Below are 20,244 nucleotides of genomic sequence, written 5' to 3'. Positions count from 1 at the left end.
CAGGGAACTAAGGCCCCTTCCACGATGCCCTATATCCCATGGTCTGATCCCAGATTATCTTCTTATCCCAGATTATCTGGCAGCATAGACTCATATAATCCAGTTCAGAGCAGATAATCTGGGATCTGATCCTGGGATATAGGTCAGTGTAGATTCAGCCAAATATGACTGAAGTGAGTGAGGGAATAGGCAAACCTTGACCCTTCATCCATTTAGCCCGGGAAAGCATTCTTCAGGGTAAAACTCAGTCCTGTTTAGGCCATGGATAGGAGATCACCAACGAATATCAGGTGTTGTTTTATAAATATTCCTTGCCTAAGAAAACCTTATAAAAGTTAGGGGATGACCAAAGTCACCATGCAACCTAAAGTCAGATATACACAGATGAATAAAAATAAATAAATAATAACTTTATTCTTATATCCTGCCATCATCTTCCAGAAAGGACTCGGGGCAGCTAACAGATGGCAGAAAGTGCCTAAAAACAAACATAAAAGTGAACACAATATAAAATACAATAAAATAAAACACATGCACATATAAAAACATCAAGGCAGACTCAATCAAGCTGTGATGTTCTGTGTGAAGGGTTGTATTAAATAGGTCAGTGGAAGAAAGCACTTAAAGTCAAGCAAAGCATTAACCTGCCAAAGCTATTACAACCCTTTTCGGCCATAGTGTATATTGTGCTGAATGGCACTGTGCCCCTAAACCTTTCAAGTAGATTTAAAGTAGGGGCGATTGTGTGCATAGTGGTCAATCATCAAAAATCAAATGCTCTGTCTCACTTTGGCAGGAGTGCATTTCATTGATGAAACTGGATAATATATTAGGGCCACCTTTGAAACTGGTTAAGCATTTGAAAACTGCTTAATGCAACTGATTGAAAATCATTATCATAATAATATTATGGATTACAAAAACTACAGTCGTAGTTGCTATACTTACTTTTTACTTACTTAGGCAATCCCTCGTAGTCCGAGGATGATGATCTTCCAAGTTCAGTGTTCTGGCGGTGGGTCCGTAGGTGACTGTGGAGCCCTATTCTTGATTTGCATCTTCTCCCACAGTGAGGGCATTGGTTTCCAGGTGGAAGGTGGTCCCGGTCGGGGTTGGCTTGACGTGCCTTCCTCTTGGCACATTTCTCTCTTTTGCCCTCCATTCGTGCCTCTTCAAATTCTGCAGCACTGCTGGTCACAGCTGACCTCCAGCTGGAGTGCTCACAGGCCAGGGCTTCCCAGTTCTCAGTGTGTACGCCAGAGTTTTTGAGGTTGGCTTTGAGCCCATCTTTAAATCTCTTTTCCTGTCCTCCAACATTCTGTTTTCCATTCTTGAGTTCGGAGTAGAGCAACTGCTTTGGGAGATGTAGTTGCTATAACTGCACTACAGAATGGTTGCTTATCCAGTCTCTCTATAATATCAGTATTTATTGACCGACATGCTGTGTTTTTCTCCCTTCATATTTTCCATACACACAAATAATAATAGTGATAATGATAATGATTTTTTGTCATGTCAGGAGTGACTTGAGATAATAATAATAATAATAATAATAATAATAATAATAATAATTTATTTATATTCTGATTATCTTTCCGAGGGGTCTGAAGGCTGATCTTTCTGGTTTGGAACTTAGGCTTCTCTACATTGTCCCTCCCACACAGCAGATATTCCTCCTGATTTTACATCAAGAGACATTTCAGTGCAGTGTATAAACTTACTATAAAAGAATAAGCTGAGAGATGAATGAGGTCCACTGCTGTTTTATTAGTGCTTTCCCTCCAAACGTTCTTAAGAGGGCACATCACACCAGTGTAATAATAGCTTAAATTGCACGTGAGCTTTGCATGGTGCATCTCATTGCCACACTTTTGTTTGTACAAATCCGCTTCCCCCCCCCTTCCCTGTGGTGTATGTTACAAGTCTCCGTCTAGAGGAAAACGTAAACAGGAAACATCGTGCACATTCCTGACTATGTAAAATTCCATTCCATTCTTGAGAATGAGCTCGGGGGTCTACATTAAAGCAGCCTTTGTTGTCCGCATTGTAGAACTGCCTAAGCAATGCATCAGCACAATGTTAGAAGCACATTAAGAATGCCCCAAGAACCATTATTTTGTAGCTGAAGGGCAGCTTTTGAAATAATTCTGCCGAAACTTCAGCCCGCCAGAGTCAAAACTATAACAAGGAGACACAGAGTGAATGGGAAATACAAGTATTTTATGGTTACACAGGTTTTTAATTCTTCTCTCAATTGCAATCTGAATTTTTCAATAAACAATTAAAAATTATTAATGCGCACCCACATACTTCTCTCATTTAAGAGAAACATACCTTTGTAAAACTACTTTACAGGTTATACGCAGAAGACTATGAAAGACAAGTGGAACTGCTAAGTATCATACTGTTTCTTTTTTTTCTTCCCCTCAGTACTAATCTCTTTGTAATGCACCTGCACTTAATCTAGAAGGTTGTAGTTGGACTAAAAAGGTCTAAGCATAATAAATGCACCTTTAGTAGTTCATGGATATGAGAGCATTAGAATCACTACTAAAGATAAAGTGTTTAAGCTAGTGTCCTACGGCCCTTCCACACAGCCATATAACCCAGAATATCAAGGCAGAAAATCCCACAATATCTACTTTGAACTGGGTTATCTGAGTCCATACTGACATATATTCCAGTTCAAAGCAGATAATACGGGATTTTGTTCATATGTGTAGAAGGGGCCTTAGACAGCATGCCTTAAAGCAGAGGTTCTTTTTCTAAAGCTGTGGTTTTCAACTTTTAGCCTTGCATTTGTTTTGGATTTTGACTCCTAGAACACTTGAGTATTGGCCATGCTGATTTGCGTTCCACAAGCATTCCTCATTCCAATTATGCTGGTTTGGGCTGTTAGGATTTACAGTTCAACAAGGGCTTGGGGGCTTCATGATTCCTGGTGACTGATTTAAAGAATGACAGTGGAAACTACAAACGCTGAATTGTGCTATAAAATTTGATATTGTGGAGATACATAAAATTTGTTCAACTTTCTACATTGGAAAATTCTCTTTCTATGAATTACAAAATAGTGTGTTATTTAATTCTACAAAAAGATAGAGATTGAGCATCCCGTATTCAGTTACAAAATCCGAAATACTCCAAAATTGCCCACATGGGTGGCTGAGATAGTGATGTCTTTGCTTTCTGCTATTTCAGTGTATACAAACTTTGTTTCATGCACAAAATTATGTGTAGACTTGAGTCCAATTTCTAAGATATTCCATTATTTACATACCATATATACTTGAATATAAGCAGAGTTTTCGCCCTTTTTTTTAGGCTGAAAAAGCCCCCCTTCAGCTTATACTTCAGTCAAAGTTATTTATGGATTGTGTGATTTGAAATAATTGGTTTTAAGATTTTATTATGTTTTAATGATTGCTTTAATGCTTGTGTATTTATTGTGTGTGTTGCCTATATATGTAAGCCGTCTTGAGTCCCCTACGGGGTTGAGAAGGGTGGAGTATAAATACAGTAAATAAATGAATAATAAATATTATTTTACTTTATTATTATTATTATTACAGGCATTATTTTACTCTACTATTATTATTACATTTCCATTATTTTACTCTATTATTATTACATTTATTATTTTTCTCTACTTTTATTATTATTACATTTATTATTTTACTTGATTCACAAACGTGGAGGGCTGACTACAGCAGAAGAACTGATTTCCCCTTTATACTTTACAGCACTGATTAAATGTGAAAATGTTGCACTCATGAGAAACATGTAATCTCTATGGCTTGTTTCATACATTGTGTGCTTGAGTTGTTGTCAAAGAGGTACCATTATCTATTAGCTTTTCATAACTGTTTGATAGCAACACACAACATGGATTTGCCCTATTGGGCAGAAGTCTTGATTTCACTGTGAGCCACCTCCAGGAATGTGAAATGTCAGACTACCGCCTAATGTTATTTTCAGGGAGCATACACATCCTTTATGTAAATACTTTATTGATTCCTGGTCTCTTTTTGGACACAGTTCAAAGTATTGGTGATGACTTATTGGAGGACAATGCCCATTCCCCCATCACTACTGTTTGGATCCAGGTTATCTTAAATACAGTACTTTTCTACATAATCTTCCCAGTTTTGAGCTCTTCAGAGGAAGCCCTGATTTCTACTCTGCAATGGCTGTCTACCTGATGGAAACATGAGAAAGGGACTCACTGCCTCTGAGGATGCCTGCCATAGATGTGGGTGAAATGTCAGGAGAGAATGCTTCTGGAATATGGCCATACATCCCAGAAAACTCACAACAACCCATGAGAAAGGGACTGTTTGGTGACTACTCCCAGGCATCTTAGAGAACCTAGACTGACTCCTCTCATGGTGCCCTTTCAACAATGTGTGAAGGCTTTTTTTGTATTTCAAGAGACCTTTGAGAACTGATCTTTTATAGAGACAGGGCTTCTAACATTGTACTGTTTTGTCTGATTTTGCTGCTTTTTAACAGCTGTGTTTTAAGATTGCTTTAAATTCTACTCATAGTTGAATTAGACTTTAATTATTGCATGCATTTAATGATCTGAACTTTTATTTACATCTGTTTCAGCTTTCATAAATTTCATTGACTGGGGAAAAAGATAAAATAGAAACAAGTAAACAAATGATGTTTGCATGGTGATGGAGCAGATCTTCTAAGGATCCATTCATAAATACTCTGACAGTTACATAGAGATGGTTTATTGGGGAAGTAGTTACTGGGGAATGTAATAGGCCTCTTACTTGTGAAATCCTATGGAACAAACTTGGCTCAACCTGAACCACAGTGTACTTGTATTCTCACTATAGCAACAGAAATATTAGCATTAAGCAATCTTTCACTTAGCACATTCCTGCCATGCCAGTATTGTCCATGCTATGAAGATGTTTGAAAGCAAACACCTTGGGAACAAATGTGGCTCATTTTCTGCACAGTTAAGTTCAACTTGCCATAACTTAATGGTAGTGTATATACTTACCAAGCAGCAGGTCACTGATAAAATATGTGTCTATTCCATGCAGAACATGGAAAGAGTTCTGTCTGAGACCCCTGAGATTTGTTGTTGTTAGTGTTGACCATACTAGGATATGTTTATTCAAAAATAAGGCCCACGGAGTTTAGTGGGAGCTGTTTCTAGGTGAAATGGCATATTTGCATCCCATACTATAATGGTATGATACTTACTTTTTAATAGGTCACATTGAACTCAGTAGGATCAACTTCTTTATAGGGGTTTTATTCAGGAACAAAACTACTGAAATCAGTGGAGTTATCACCTGCCATTTTGTCTCGCTGGTATTTTTAAAAATGTTTCTAAATTGCCCTGAGTGAAAAGCTAAATTAAGCTTGCAAGTGATTTCAATAGGCTTAGGTATGCCAGCCTATTACTTAGGAGTAAAAATATCTAGTAATGATAACAGATGTAATCTGTTGAAACTGATGTCATTAAGGCTCCAGGGCTTTATCTCTTGGGAGCTTGCTCTCAACTAAGATAATACATATTGCCTGTGTTCTAAAATTATTCTTCATAATTGTAAATGCCAGTAGTGGAAGTGAAATCAGTGTAAAGTATTGGCAGTTCTCAAGTTACAAACACAATAGGTTCTGTAGGTCTGTTCTTATGTTGGATTTGTATGTAAGTCAGAACATTTTCTAAGTGTAACTCCAGCCAAATATATATTAGTTTTGGATAGCACAGAGAATGATTAACACTCCTGTGATGGTAGTCTTGCTGTCTGTGCCACTGTTCAGAAGATTTCTCCTCACTTTCTTTCCCTGTGATAATTAGATTTTGAAAAAAATTGGATTGGTGAGAAAGCTTCCGTGGCAACCCCTTTTCCCCATGATAACTCTTCCAGGAGTGAATTTCTCTTCTGAGGGATAGATTTCTCTCATCTCCTGTTGTCTCACCCCCATTCTTAACTATGAGTCGGATATCGGAATGACTGTACACCTACTGCAAGGACCTGATTTGTTGGCCATGGCTAAGTGATAATTAATTGACAAATCAATAACTAATACATATGAAAAATGAATAATGGATAATTCTGTTCAAACCTTAGTTCAGTACTACATACATTAATTAGTGAACTAATTAATGTATCTATAAGTGCCAGTCTGTGTATTGTGGGAGTCACTACTGTTCCGATCGGTTTCTTAACTATAAGTCATTTGTAAGTTGGACGTTTGTAACTTGGGGACTGCCTGTATAACACTTTAAATTGGGATGTCTCTGTGCCTGGGGACAGCAGGGAAAAAAATACATTTTCGAGTGTAGATTGTTCTATCCAACTAATAAAACAACTCAATGGAAAGAGAAAACCGAGTCAATGACAGTAGGTTTAAATTTGGATGGGCAAAGCAAGGAGAGAGCCTGCTCACTGAAAAACAGTAAAAATGTGCCCTTGGGCCACTTATTTTGAAAGAATGCATAGTACTTCCTTTAGCGGCCTGACTCCACAAACAGAACAGCTGACGGGTCACACTGCTGCACTCTCCGGCTCATCTCCCTTCTTCCCCACTAAAAAAGACTTATCCTCAAACTTTGCAGACAGGAAAAACTAAACTGTGAAACATTTATTTATTTACTTACTGTATTTGTATACCACCCTTCTCAGGCGATTCAAGGCATATGCACAATCCAATAGGGAAATTGTTTGTTTGGAAATCATACAAATATCAAGCAGGATGACTGAAGCTTGGGGTGCATCTAGAATCAATGCAGTTTGATTCCACTCTAACTGCCTTGATTCAGTGCTATGGAGTCCTGGGATTTGCAGTTCAGTACGACAACATCAGCTCTTTGGCTTAGAAATGGAGATAAGCACCAACCCCCAGAGTCGGACACAACTGGACTTAATGTCAGGGGAAAACCTTCACCTTTACTCCTCTTTGGCTGAGAAAACTCAAGGTCTGGTAAAACCACAACAGCAGTTTGGGCGGTGTCAGACTGCATTAATTCTAAAGTATAGAAGCATCCTATCTCACTCTCTTATATAGAGCAGGCGTGGGAAAACCTGGGCCCTCCAGGAGTTTTCTGTGGTGGAATGAAAATCATAAGTAGATTCACACACTGTCTTGTTAGAGAGAAGATATGTCACACAGATGATCAGTAAAGAATAACATAACGAGCAACATATACAGGGCCTTAGACCGGGGGGGGGGGGGGGGAGTTCAACCCTGCCCTGAATGTGTCAGGTTAAAAAAGAAACCTGGTTTAGTCATAACTTGGTTAACCAGTTAAAATTCTTGAATAAACCAGATTTCGGGCTATGGCCCTGAACATATACACAGTCATGTGAACAGTTGAATTGACTCACATATCCTTTGAGAGATATTCAAATGGTCCTTGGGTGTCCATAGGAGAGATCTTCCAGCAGCCAAGAAACAAGAATTACTGTCTTGGCAAGCTCCTGCACAGAAAACATAAACATGTAACTGTTGCCAAAACTCCCAGGCTCAGCTACATTCTAGGCATGGCCCAATCAATCAGCTTGGTGTTTTGCATTTTTCAGTTAACACACTCACCAACTGGGTGGTTGTAGGTTTTTCCAGGCTATGTGGCCATGTTCTGGAGGCATTTTCTCCTGACGTTTCACCTGCATCTATGGCAAGCATCCTCAGAGGTAGTGAGGTCTGTTGGAAGTAAGAAAATGGGTGTATATACACTATATCTGTGGAATGACCAGGGTGAGACAAAGGACTTTTGTCTGCTGGAGCTAGGTGTGAATGTTTCAACTGACCACCTTGATTAGCATTTAATGGCTTGGAAGTGCCTGGGGGGAATCTTTTGTTGAGAGTGATTTGATGTGCCTGATTGTTTACTCTCTGTTGTTTTGCTGTTGTAATTTTTGAGTTTTTTAAATACTGGTAGCCAGATTTTGTTCATTTTCATGGTTTCTTCCTTTCTGTTGAAAGACACTCACCAACTGATTTTTACATGCTCCAACATGTTGGACTTCAACTCCCACCATTCCTAACAGCCTCATGCCCTTTCCTTTTCCCCCCTCAGCTGCTTAAGCTGAAACAGGGCCCAAGTTTGCCTACCCTTGACATAGAGATTTACAAATGAGGATGATGTCAAGGCTTATGTGACAAGAGATAGATTATGCAGCTTTGCAACAACAGGTTTTCTGCATATTGATCTCTCCATGCCTTTTCTATTTCGCTCAGGGCAATGCAAGTCTATTTTTTTGGATTCCACAGCCTGCCTGGTGGTTAAAGTGGTGTCAAACTGCATTGATTCCAGAGTGTAGATGTGTTGAGCTCAGTTTCGCTTCCTCCATGGCAATTCCTGGGCTGAAACATGACATGCTACCCTATTATTGAAAGCCAAGAAAGGCAGCTTCTGGGTTGTTGTAGGTTTTTTCGGGCTATATGGCCATGGTCTAGAGGCATTCCCTCCTGACGTCTCGCCTGCATCCAGGATTTCGATTCGGGGGGAAGGAGGCTGAGTTTGTTTCGGGGGGGGGGGGGGCTGAGTCTGAGTGAAAGAGGGTCTAGCCTAGCAAACCTTTTGTATCGTTACCCCAATACCCCCATGCATATGGGATATATTGAGTATGGTGATCAGATTATGATATGAATAAACATAACAGTTTAAATAATGCACCAGTAAGGTCTTCTCGCGAACCACCATGAGAATTTCGGGGGGGGGGGGGGCTGAAGCCCCCCAAGCCCCCCTCCCCGGCTACATGCCTGCCTGCATCCATGGCAAGCATCCTCAGAGGTAGTGAGGTCTGTTGGAACTAGGAAAAAGGGTTTATATATCTGTGGAATGACCAGGGGGAGACAAAGGACTCTTGTCTGCTGGAGCTAGGTGTGAATGTTTCAACTGACCACCTTGATTAGCATATAATGGCCTGACAGTGCCTAGAGCAAACCTTTGTTGAGAGGTGATTAGCAGAAGGCAGCTTGTGCTCCTCTCCTAAGAAAGCTTCGCCTGAACTTCCCAAGCAGGAAAGCAGCCCCAGACTGAAGAGGATGGCTGAGCCTTCCAAGACGAGGACTAAAGACCATGCCACCCTGAAGTGAACGAGGGAGATACCAAACAAGCCAGGAGAGAGGAGACCCTCTTGCCACTCACTGCCCGGGCTTCATTCAGTGTTGCCCCCGCGCACGAGGTCACAGAGGGAGAGGGGAAGGCGGGGGGAGAAGAGGAGGAGCGCGCATGCGCACTCGCGTCTTGTGAGTGCCCAACATGGCTGAGGTGCTGCTGCTGCTGCTGCCGCCGCCGCGGCTGCTTCTGGCGCCGGGACCGAGCGGAGGATGCTGAGCTCTTCGGCGGCGGCGTTGGCGTGGGCAGCTTGGGCAGGCCTGGAGGGAGCCGAGGAGGGCCCTCCGCCGCCATGGCCAGGCTGGCGGATTATTTCATTGTGGTGGGCTATGACCACGAGAAGACAGGTAGGTGTGGCCAGCGAGGGGCCATGTTGTGAGGGGGGAGGCCGTGGGAATGGGGGGGGGGTGCTCCCTTCCCCTCACGGAGGAAGCGGCTGTGTGCCTGTGTGCGTGTCGGGCGTCGCTTCCCTCACAGGAAAAAGGAAGCCCGGCGGCTGGGCAGCTGACACGCAGGAGCTGTTTGTTGCGGGATGGGAGCGGGACTCCGCCCCTTTGGGAACAGGAGGGGACGCTTCCTCTCTGGAAGAGCCACCGCGTATTGGAGGCTGGGAAATCCGGGAAGCGGGGAGGGGCCTTGAGGCTGGCTAATGTGGCCCCACAGCTCTTTCCCAGCAGGGTCTCCTGTGGGGGGAAACAAACAAGGCTGCTTCTCCTTCTCTAGCAGTCTCTCTCCTGACATAAGACACTTCCTAGCCAAGGAAGGAATCCTGTGACACTGTTTGTGTAAATGGAAATGTATTGTATCTATCTATCTGTTGTTGTTCATTCGTTCAGTCGTCTCCGACTCTTCGTGACCTCATGGACCAGCCCACGGCAGAGCTCCCTGTCGGCCGTCACCACCCCCAGCTCCTTCAAGGTCAATCCAGTCACTTCAACGATGCCATCCATCCATCTTGCCCTTGGTCGGCCCCTCTTCCTTTTGCCTTCCACCTTCCCCAGCATAATTGTCTTCTCTAGGCTTTGCTGTCTCCTCATGATGTGGCCAAAGTACTTCAACTTTGTCTCTAGTATCCTTCCCTCCAATGAGCAGTCGGGCTTTATTTCCTGGAGGATGGACTGGTTGGATCTTCTCGCAGTCCAAGGCACTCTCAGAACTTTCCTCCAACACCACAGTTCAAAAGCATCTATCTTCCTTCGCTCAGCCTCCCCTAAAGCCCTATACCAGTGGTTCTCAACCTGTGGGTCCCCAGGTGTTTTGTCCTACAACTCCAGGAAATCCCAGCCAGTTTACCAGCTGTTAGGATTTCTGGGAGTTGAAGGCCAAAACATCTGGGGACCAACAGGGTGAGAACCACTGCCCTATACGGTTCTGGCCCAGCTTACTTGTCGGAACACATCTCCCTCTACGTCCCGCCTTGCAATTTAAGATAATCCAGGGAGGCCCTGCTCTCACTCACAAATACGTCTGGCGGGGACAACAGACAGGGCCTTCTCGGCTGTGGCCCCCCACCTGTGGAGCTCGCTTCCCACTGAGGTAAGATTGGCTCAGTCCCTCCTGTCATTTAGGAAGAAATTGAAGTCGTGGTTCTAGGACCAGGCTTTTTTGGACAACAGACATAGATAGCTCTTTGGACATGGAATTGGATATGGAATTGACTGGAATGGTGATACGGCTGTTAATACTGTTTTTTACTGTTTTAATGAATGTTTTACTCATTGTCGAAGGCTTTCATGGCTGGAATCCTCACCTCACTACCTCTGAGGATGCTTGCCATAGAAGCAGGTGAAACATCAGGAGAGAATGCCTCTAGACCATGGCCAATAGCCCGAAAAAAACCTACAACAACCCAGTTTTACTCATTGTTTTAATTGTTATTATATTGCTCTGTTATATGTAGCGGCATCGAATTGCTACCAAATGTAAGCCATCCTAAGTCCCCCTTCGGGGGGTTGAGAAGGAAAGGGATAGAAATACCTCAAAAAATAAGTAAATAATATCTATGTGTGTGTATTATATATTATATATTATATATTATATATTTTATATATATATATATATATATATATATCTGCATGCATGCTTCAAGTTTCCTGTTTACTTATGATGACCCAATTACCATATTTCATCAATTATAATTTCAGTAACATCCAACAGTATATATACTGAATTCTAAAATGCATCTCATTTTAGAAATTTTTTCATAGATGAAAAGGGCATCCTACAATTGAGGAAATACATTACATTAATAGGATTGTGTTATGAGAGAAACAGGTGTTTGTTTCTCCAGTTTCTTCCTCTGAGAGCCAGACAGGCCCTATATCCCAGGATCTGATTCCAGGTTTTCTGTTTATCCCAGATTATCTGGCAGTGTGGAATCATATCATAGAATCATAGAGTTGGAAGAGACCTCATGGGCCATCAAGTCCAACCCCCTGCCTAGAAGCAGGAATATTGCATTTAAAGCACCCCTGACAGATGGCCATCCAGCCTCTGTTTAAAAGCTTCAAAAGAAGGAAACCTGGGATTGGATCTTGGGATATACTTACACTTGTTGCAATAATTTTATGTGACTTGTTTTATACTTTTTTGCCTATTGGATGTTATATGTTCACCCTGGAGTGCCTTGTAAGCCACCTTGAGTTCCTTCAGGGAGATGATGATGGGATATAAGTAAAGGGTAAAAGTATGATAGCTGGGACCCAGTGCTGGTAGCACTACGCTGGTTGCGTAACGCGGCTCTGAATTAGAGAAGGGAACACGTGCGCAAGACACAGCACCATGTGCGCGAGAGACCAGACGCTGTGAGAGATACAGCTGGGACAGAGTCGACAAGGTAGTTCGGTAGAAAGGGAGAGGGGAAACAGGCAAGCATAGTTAAGTAGGCTGTCCGGAGATCCTATGCAAAGACGTTCAAAAACATAGTTGCATTGGAAGGAAGGATAAAAAGGAGGGGAGAAATATGAGCAGTGGTGAAATATGAATCAAATCCAGAAACTGTTACATTATTTCACTGTTATCCTGTCCCACCTGCGTTACATTACTTCACTGGTATCCTCCCGCAGCTGTTTCTCACTCAATGTGCTGTTTCGTGGGAGCCACATTGTGCAACCATTGTAGCGCTATGAGCACTGGCTCCCAACTATCATACTTTTATAAAATAAAGTTTATTTATTATTATTATTATTATTATTATTATTTGAAATACAACAAGATGAGTCCACAGCAGACAAGATCACTCTGCTGGCTGTTGTATTGGATCACACGTCGGACACTTCCCAAGTGTCTAGGACTGTGTGATGTATTGGCGAATAATGCATGCAGATCTCAGTAAGGTGGCCTTCTGCAGCTGGCAGATGGTAATTTTGTCAGCGCTGATTGTGTTTAAGTGCAGGCCAAGGTCTTTAGACACTGCACCCAGTGTGCCGATCACCACTGGGACCACCTTGACTGGCTTGTGCCAGAGTCTTTGTAGTTTGATCTTTAAATCCTCATATCGTGTCAGCTTTTCCAGTTGTTTCTCTTCAATCCTGCTGTCACCTGGGATTGCAACATCGACAATCCACACTTTGTTTTTTAACACGATCGTGAGGTAAGGAATATTGTGCTCTAGAACTCTGTCTGTCTGAATTCGGAAGTCCCAGAGGAGTTTGATGTGTTCATTTGCTGTAACTTTTTCCGGCTTGTGATCCCACCAGTTCTTTGTGGCAGGCAGATAGTATTTGTGGCACAGGTTCCAGTTTATCATCTGAGCAACGGTTTTATGCCTCTGCTTGTAATCTATCTGTGGGATCTTCTTGAAGCAGCTGAGGATGTGATCTATTGTTCAATCTGCTTCCTTGCAGTCTACATTTGGGATCTGTTGTCAACTTTTCAATTCTGGCTTTGATGGCATTGGTTCTAATGGCTTGTTCTTGGGCTGCCAGAATCAGGCCCTCCGTCTCCTTTTTCAAAGTTCCATTTGTGAGCCACAGCCATGTTTTTTCTTTGTCAATTTGTCTCTCAGTTTTTGCCGGGAACTGTCCATGGAGAGCCTTCTTTTGCCAGTTTTCTCTTCTGCTCTGGATTGTGTTCGGTGACTGTCCAAGACTGTTACCATCATGTCGTTGTGGAGGAGCTGCAAAAAGTTCACAAATTTGTCAGGGCACTCAATTTTTTGCAGAATGGTCCAGAGAGCACTGCAATTCACTGTTTCTAATGCCTTTGCAAGGTCAATGAAAGCCATGTACAGAGGTTGATTTTGTTCCCTGCCTTTTTCTTGGAGCTGTCCTGCAGTGAAGATCATGTCCACTGTTCTTCTGGAGGGTCAGAAGCCATCCTGAGATTCCAGGAGGGTGTCTTCTGAGAGCGGTAGAAGGCTGTTTGCAATGTGAGGATTTTCCCAGCTGAGGTTAGAAGGGAGATAGTTCCTGCAGTCTGTTCCTTCCCCTTTTTTGAACTCTGTTGGGATTTTCCCGGTCACCCACTCTTGTTCAATGAGCTGGTGGAGTTGTTGTGGCAGCTCAGGTCCACCCTATTTAAAGATTTTGGGCTTGTCTGGAAGGGCTCTGAGGCCCCTTCCATACAGCTGAATAAAATCCCACATTTTCTGCTTTGAACTGGAATGTATGACAGTGTGGACTGATAACTCAGTTCAATGCAGATATTGTGGGATTTTCTACCTTGATATTCAGGGTTATACGGCTGTGTGAAAGGGCCTTGAGCTATCATTAAGTATTTTTTTGGTCCTATCCAATTTCTAACCAGTTCTTGTTGTGCTTAGTTTCTGAGATTAGACAGGTGCCTATGTAAACAATACAGATCACACAGGTATTTATATATAGATAGCTGAAGGGTTTATACGATTTCCTTCCATTGATAATTCAGTTGATAGCTTTTTTGTTGTCTCTGTGAGGAGTGGTTGTTAGAATTTTACATAAGGGAAAACCACCAAAACTTTTGAGTCAGGAACAATAGGCCCCATTTATCATGGTTGCCTTAACATTAATTCCCGGCAGAAGTTTTGAATCTGGGAGAATAAATGAAGGAGTTTGTGTGGGTCTGTACTAAACAATATTTAACACCTCTTTTTTCAGCAACCCTTAGGACCCTTCCAGACAGGCCCTACATCCCAGGCTCAGATCCCAGCCTTTCTGCTTTAAACTGGATTATATGAGCCTGTGCTGTGAGATAATCTGGGATAAACAGAAAACCTGGGATCAGATCCTGGGATATAGGGCCTGTCTGGAAGGACCCTTAGTCATATGTTCTGAATAAAGGATTCTGATGATGTATCATGGCTATGTTCACAGACATGCTTGAAAAGAAAAGAAAAGCAAGCCAGTATTCTATGGGCAGTTTTTATAATTTCTTAAACCTGTATAAACGTCACCCTGTGTCATCTCTACAGGTGTAGCAAATGTACCAACTATTATAATTCTTTCCTTTTGCTGTGTAGTGTTGTAAACCCTTCAGGGATGTTCAGCATGCTGAATATTTGGAAAGATAGAATGTATCACATAATTACTCTTATGCTTGTCATAAGCAGATATAGTTGTTGAAGGGAATACTAGGGAGGGATGAGCAGAATGCTTATTCCTTGTATTTTACAAAAAACTTTTGTATTTTACAAAAAAGTTTCAAATGCACATATACAATGCAAAATTATAAAGTAGTGTGAAGTACTACTGCATTAAATTGTTGTTGAAAGTATTTCCAATACAAGTAATGTACAAAAAATTGTTGTGGCGCTGGAGCTTGAGCACCTCAATGATGTCATGAGCGAAACCGTGAAGGGTCACCCAAGACGGGACGGTCGTGGCAGAGAGGTCAGACCAAGCATGATCCCTGGGGAAGGCAATGGCAAACCACCCCAGTATCCTTGCCAAGAAAACTAAATGGACCAGTACAACCAGAGATATGTCGGTATGCTATTGGAAGATGGGACTCCCAGGTCGGAAGATGGTCAAAATGCTACTGGGGAGGAGCAGAGGATAAGTTCAACTAGCGCCAGATGTGATGACGCAGCTAGCTCAAAGCCGAAAGGAAGGCTAGCGGCCGACGGTACTGGAGGTGAACGACGAATCCGATGCTCTAAAGATCAACACACCATAGGAACCTGGAATGTAAGATCTATGAGCCAGGGCAAATTGGATGTTGTTATTGGTGAGATGTCAAGACTAAAGATAGACATTGTGGGGGTCAGCGAACTGAAATGGACTGGAATGGGCCACTTCACATCAGATGACCACCAGATCTACTACTGCGGACAAGAGGAACATCGAAGAAATGGAGTAGCCTTCATAATTAATAAGAAATTTGCTAAAGCGGTGCTTGGATACAACCCAAAAAATGACAGAATGATCTCAATTCGAGTGCAAGGAAAGCCTTTCAACATCACAGTGATCCAAATATATGCCCCAACCACAGCTGCTGAAGAAGCAGAAGTAGATCAGTTCTATGAGGATCTGCAGGACCTACTGGATAATACACCAAAAAGAGACATTATTTTCATTACAGGAGACTGGAATGCCAAGGTGGGAAGTCAAATGACAACTGGGATCACAGGCAAGCATGGTCTGGGAGAACAAAATGAAGCGGGACGCAGGCTGATAGAATTTTGCCAAGAAAACTCGCTGTGTATAACAAACACTCTCTTCCAACAACCTAAAAGACGGCTTTATACATGGACTTCACCAGATGGTCAGCACCGAAATCAGATTGACTACATTCTTTGCAGCCAAAGGTGGCGGACATCCATCCAGTCGGCGAAAACAAGACCTGGGGCTGACTGTAGCTCAGATCACGAACTTCTTATTGCTCAATTTAGAATAAAACTAAAGAGATCAGGGAAAATACACAGACCAGTTAGATATGATCTCACTAACATTCCTAGCGAATATACAGTGGAAGTGAAGAACAGATTTGAAGGACTAGATTTAATAAACAGAGTCCCAGAAGAACTATGGACAGAAGTCCGAGACATTGTTCAGGAGGCGGCAACAAAGTACGTTCCAAAGAAACAGAAAACCAAGAAGGCAAAATGGTTGTCTGCTGAGACACTGGAAGTAGCCCAAGAAAGGAGGAAAGCAAAAGGAAACAGGGATAAGGGGAGATATGCCCAGTTAAATGCGCAATTCCAGAGGTTAGCCAGAAGAGATAAGGAACTATTTTTAAACAAGCAATGCATGGAAGTGGAAGAAGACAACAGAATAGGAAGGACAAGAGACCTCATCCAGAAAATTAGAAACATTGGAGGTAAATTTCAGGCAAAAATTGGTATGATAAGAAACAAAGATGGCAGGGACCTAACAGAAGCTGAAGAGATCAAGAGAAGGTGGCAAGACTATACAGAAGATCTGTATAGGAAGGATAATAATATTGAGGATAGCTTTGACGGTGTGGTGAATGAATTAGAACCAGACATCCTGAGGAGTGAGGTGGAATGGGCCTTAAGAAGCATTGCTAACAACAAGGCAGCAGGAGATGATGGGATCCCAGCTGAACTGTTTAAAATCTTAAAAGATGATGCTGTCAAGGTGATGCATGCCATATGCCAGCAAATATGGAAAACACAAGAATGGCCATCAGACTGGAAAAAATCAACTTATATCCCCATACCAAAAAAGGGAAATGCGAAAGACTGCTCCAACTTCCGTACAGTGGCCCTTATTTCTCATGCCAGTAAGGTAATGCTCAAGATCCTGCAAGGAAGACTCCAGCAATACATGGAGCGAGAGTTGCCAGATGTTCAAGCTGGGTTTAGAAAAGGCAGAGGAACCAGAGACCAGATTGCCAATATCCGCTGGATAATGGAGAAAGGCAGGGAGTTTCAGAAAAACATCTATTTTTGCTTCATTGACTATTCTAAAGCCTTTGACTGTGTGGATCATAATAAATTGTGGCAAGTTCTTGGTGGGATGGGCATACAAAGCCACCTTGTCTCTCTCCTGAGGAATCTGTACAAGGACCAAGTAGCAACAGTAAGAACTGACCACGGAACAACAGACTGGTTCAAGATTGGGAAAGGCGTACGGCAAGGCTGCATACTCTCACCCAACCTTTTTAACTTGTATGCAGAACACATCATGCGATGTGCGGGGCTTGATGAATGCAAAGCTGGGGTAAAAATTGCTGGAAGAAACATTAACAACCTCAGATATGCAGATGACACCACTCTGATGGCCGAAAGCGAGGAGGAGCTGAGGAGCCTTCTAATCAAGGTGAAAGAAGAAAGCGCAAAAGCTGGGTTGCAGCTAAACATCAAAAAAACCAAGATTATGGCAATAAGAATGATTGACAACTAGGAAATAGAGGGAGAAAACGTGGAGGCCTTGACAGACTTTGTATTTCTAGGTGCAAAGATTACTGCAGATGCAGACTGTGGCTAGGAAATCAGAAGACGCTTACTTCTTGGGAGGAGAGCAATGTCCAGTCTCGATAAAATAATAAAGAGTAGAGACATCAGACTGGCAACAAAGATCCGCCTAGTCAAAGCCATGGTATTCCCTGTAGTAACCTACAGATGTGAGAGCTGGACCTTAGGGAAGGCTGAGCGAAGGAAGATAGATGCTTTTGAACTGTGGTGTTGGAGGAAAGTGCTGAGAGTGCCTTGGACTGCGAGAAGATCCAACCAGTCCATCCTCCAGGAAATAAAGCCCGACTGCTCATTGGAGGGAAGGATACTAGAGACTAAGTCGAAGTACTTTGGCCACATCATGAGGAGACAGCAAAGCCCAGAGAAGACAATTATGCTGGGGAAAGTGGAAGGCAAAAGGAAGAGGGGCCGACCAAGGACAAGATGGATGGATGGCATCCTTGAAGTGACTGGACTGACCTTGAAGGAGCTGGGGGTGGTGACGGCCGACAGGGAGCTCTGGCGTGGACTGGTCCATGAGGTCACGAACAGTCGGAGACGACTGAACGAATGAACAACAACAAAAATATTAAAGTTAAGAAGCAATCTTCCTGCAGGCTTATACTTCATTATGATATGCAAGAAATATATTACCTACATCCTGTGATTTCTTAATAAGCCAAACCCTACCTTGACTCTACCTTAGACCAGCACTTCCCAAACGTTTTCAGTCATGAAACATTTTAAAAGACATTTTTTCCAAAAGATACAGAACTCTAATTCTAGCCCTGATTTTTACTAAGCACAAAGTTTTTCCTTCTTTCCTCATCCCCTGTAGCCTAAGTGCTTTGTATAGTGTAGGTTTGGAAATAAAGAGTATATAAAGAATTTTTAATATAACCGCAAACTTCTATTTTGGTAGTAGATAGTATTTGTTTCACACTTAATGTGATGAATAAAATTGTTTCATTTTTGTACTTAAAATAGGGCTTTATGTCTGACATCTGAATATGTTAATCTGGGGCAGCATAAGTGGAAAAGCTTGATTCACATTGATAAGTAACATGCAGAAGAGCAGAGCTCGGATAGCCGTTCTGGTTAATGACAGATATATGTCTATCAGTTCTACCCAACTGTCATTCAGTGGCACAGATTCAGAATTTATTTTTAAAATATAGATACATTGAATTTCAAAAAGACCTTAATACTCTGGCAAGGATAGTATGTGAGATTTATTTCAATTGATAAATGGGTTTTGTACCTACTCAGTGTCCCTGCTGGTGTCTGAGAAATACCTCTCTATGGTTTTATTTCAGAATCCATTTAAAATTGGATTTTAAAGGTTTTTCACGGAACCATTATGATGTTCTTGCAAATCTCTAGGGTTTTGCAGAACACAGTTTGGGAACCACTGTCTTAGATAAATCTATTATCTTGGCACCTCATTCTTAGATAATTTTAGGCTTGTAGTGTGTGTTGACCTTGTTTTTGTTATATTGTAAATATAGTTTTTCCTAATCACAATAATAGTGTATAAACTTGCAATTCAATACCCACTTATGGAGATTTTATAGAATTTTATTAGCATGTCTCATTCTGCATCTTTTTTTTTTACTAAGCAGTACATATTCAGTGTACTTTCAACTCTGAGATGAAAACACCTGAAGAATACATTTAACTTTTCATTTATATATATTGGCAGTATAAAGCTATTCCAGAAAGTGAAATCCTTACAGAACTGCTGCTGTGTAAATAGTATATTTCCATAAGGCTGTTTTATCTGTTTTCTAATTAATATGGAAACAACAATGCTTTAAAATGGTAAAAATTTAAAACAAGTATAGTTGCTTTAAATTTTTAGGTTGCTGAAAAGATGAGACATGCTGATTGCTTGTATGAAGGAATATAACCAGAAATAAATACCTTGCTGCTATGTGTTTTAAAATATGTAAATGCTTTATCAATTTGAAACTAATACATTTTACTGTAATTTACTCTAGAATTAAAAAGTAAACCTTAAATCATATTTTTGTTTATTTCTTCTTTCTCTTAGAACCCAGTAATTCAAACTATTTGAGAGAGAATGTTCTGAGAAAGAATAGATATGCAGTGTCTGTTCTAAATTCCTTTATCCCACATACAATCCCATAATGCATGGAGAATTGACCTTTCTTTCTTTGTCAGATTCCATGACTGTGATGTTTACTGTACACAGGCCTACAGAATATACTGCTGTTGGATAACACAGATATGTGTTCCACATTCATGTTTGAACATTATGCAACATCTATAAGCTCACACCACTTAACACTTCCACCCTAAATACTTATACTGTGCTATTAGTACAATGCCACATATCCATTGTTGTTCTACTGTTGGTAATAGGAACAGCTGTCCTAAACGTTTTAAAATTAACATGTCAAGATTATCTCGTGTACGTTATTCAGGGTGTTTTTGCTAATGCTTTTGAACAGAGTTCTTACTTTGCGCCATGCAGAAGCTATTTTCTAGTTGAACAAAGTTCCTGATATCAAACATTGAGAATACAAGCAGAACCCTTCTGGATCAGATGAGAAGTGTATCTGCTTCATCATCCTATTTCTACAGTGGCCAAACAAATACTTTTGAGATACAGTTATGTAAATATATATTTGCTGTCTTTCTGTTTTCTGAGATATTCTCTTCAACCTTTGTCATCTTAATAGAATATAAAATTTTGCAAATTGTAGTTGAATACTTTTAATAATGTGATTGGAAAATTAGCACAATAAATACAACAAAATCTAATTATACAGTTACATTTTCTCTCTCT

The 20,244-nt window shown here is 41.4% G+C and overlaps 1 protein-coding gene across 7 annotated transcripts in view; it reads left to right on the top strand.

Annotated features, from left to right (window-relative positions):
- Window positions 1–9,211: 9,211 nt before the first annotated feature.
- Window positions 9,212–20,244, top strand: part of SBF2 (SET binding factor 2) — a 265,755-nt gene continuing 254,722 nt past the window's right edge. For all 7 annotated transcript variants that reach the window (XM_060767041.2, XM_060767036.2, XM_060767031.2 and 4 more), the window contains exon 1: window positions 9,212–9,444. In XM_060767041.2, coding sequence (XP_060623024.2) covers window positions 9,390–9,444 — 55 coding nt within the window. In that variant the 5' untranslated portion in view covers window positions 9,212–9,389. The remainder of the gene's footprint in view (window positions 9,445–20,244) is intronic.

Source organism: Anolis sagrei, chromosome 1, assembly GCF_037176765.1.
Source record: "Anolis sagrei isolate rAnoSag1 chromosome 1, rAnoSag1.mat, whole genome shotgun sequence".
NCBI lineage: Eukaryota > Metazoa > Chordata > Lepidosauria > Squamata > Dactyloidae > Anolis > Anolis sagrei.
Note: the sequence above shows the minus strand (reverse complement) of the source record. Positions and strands in the feature narration are given on the sequence as shown.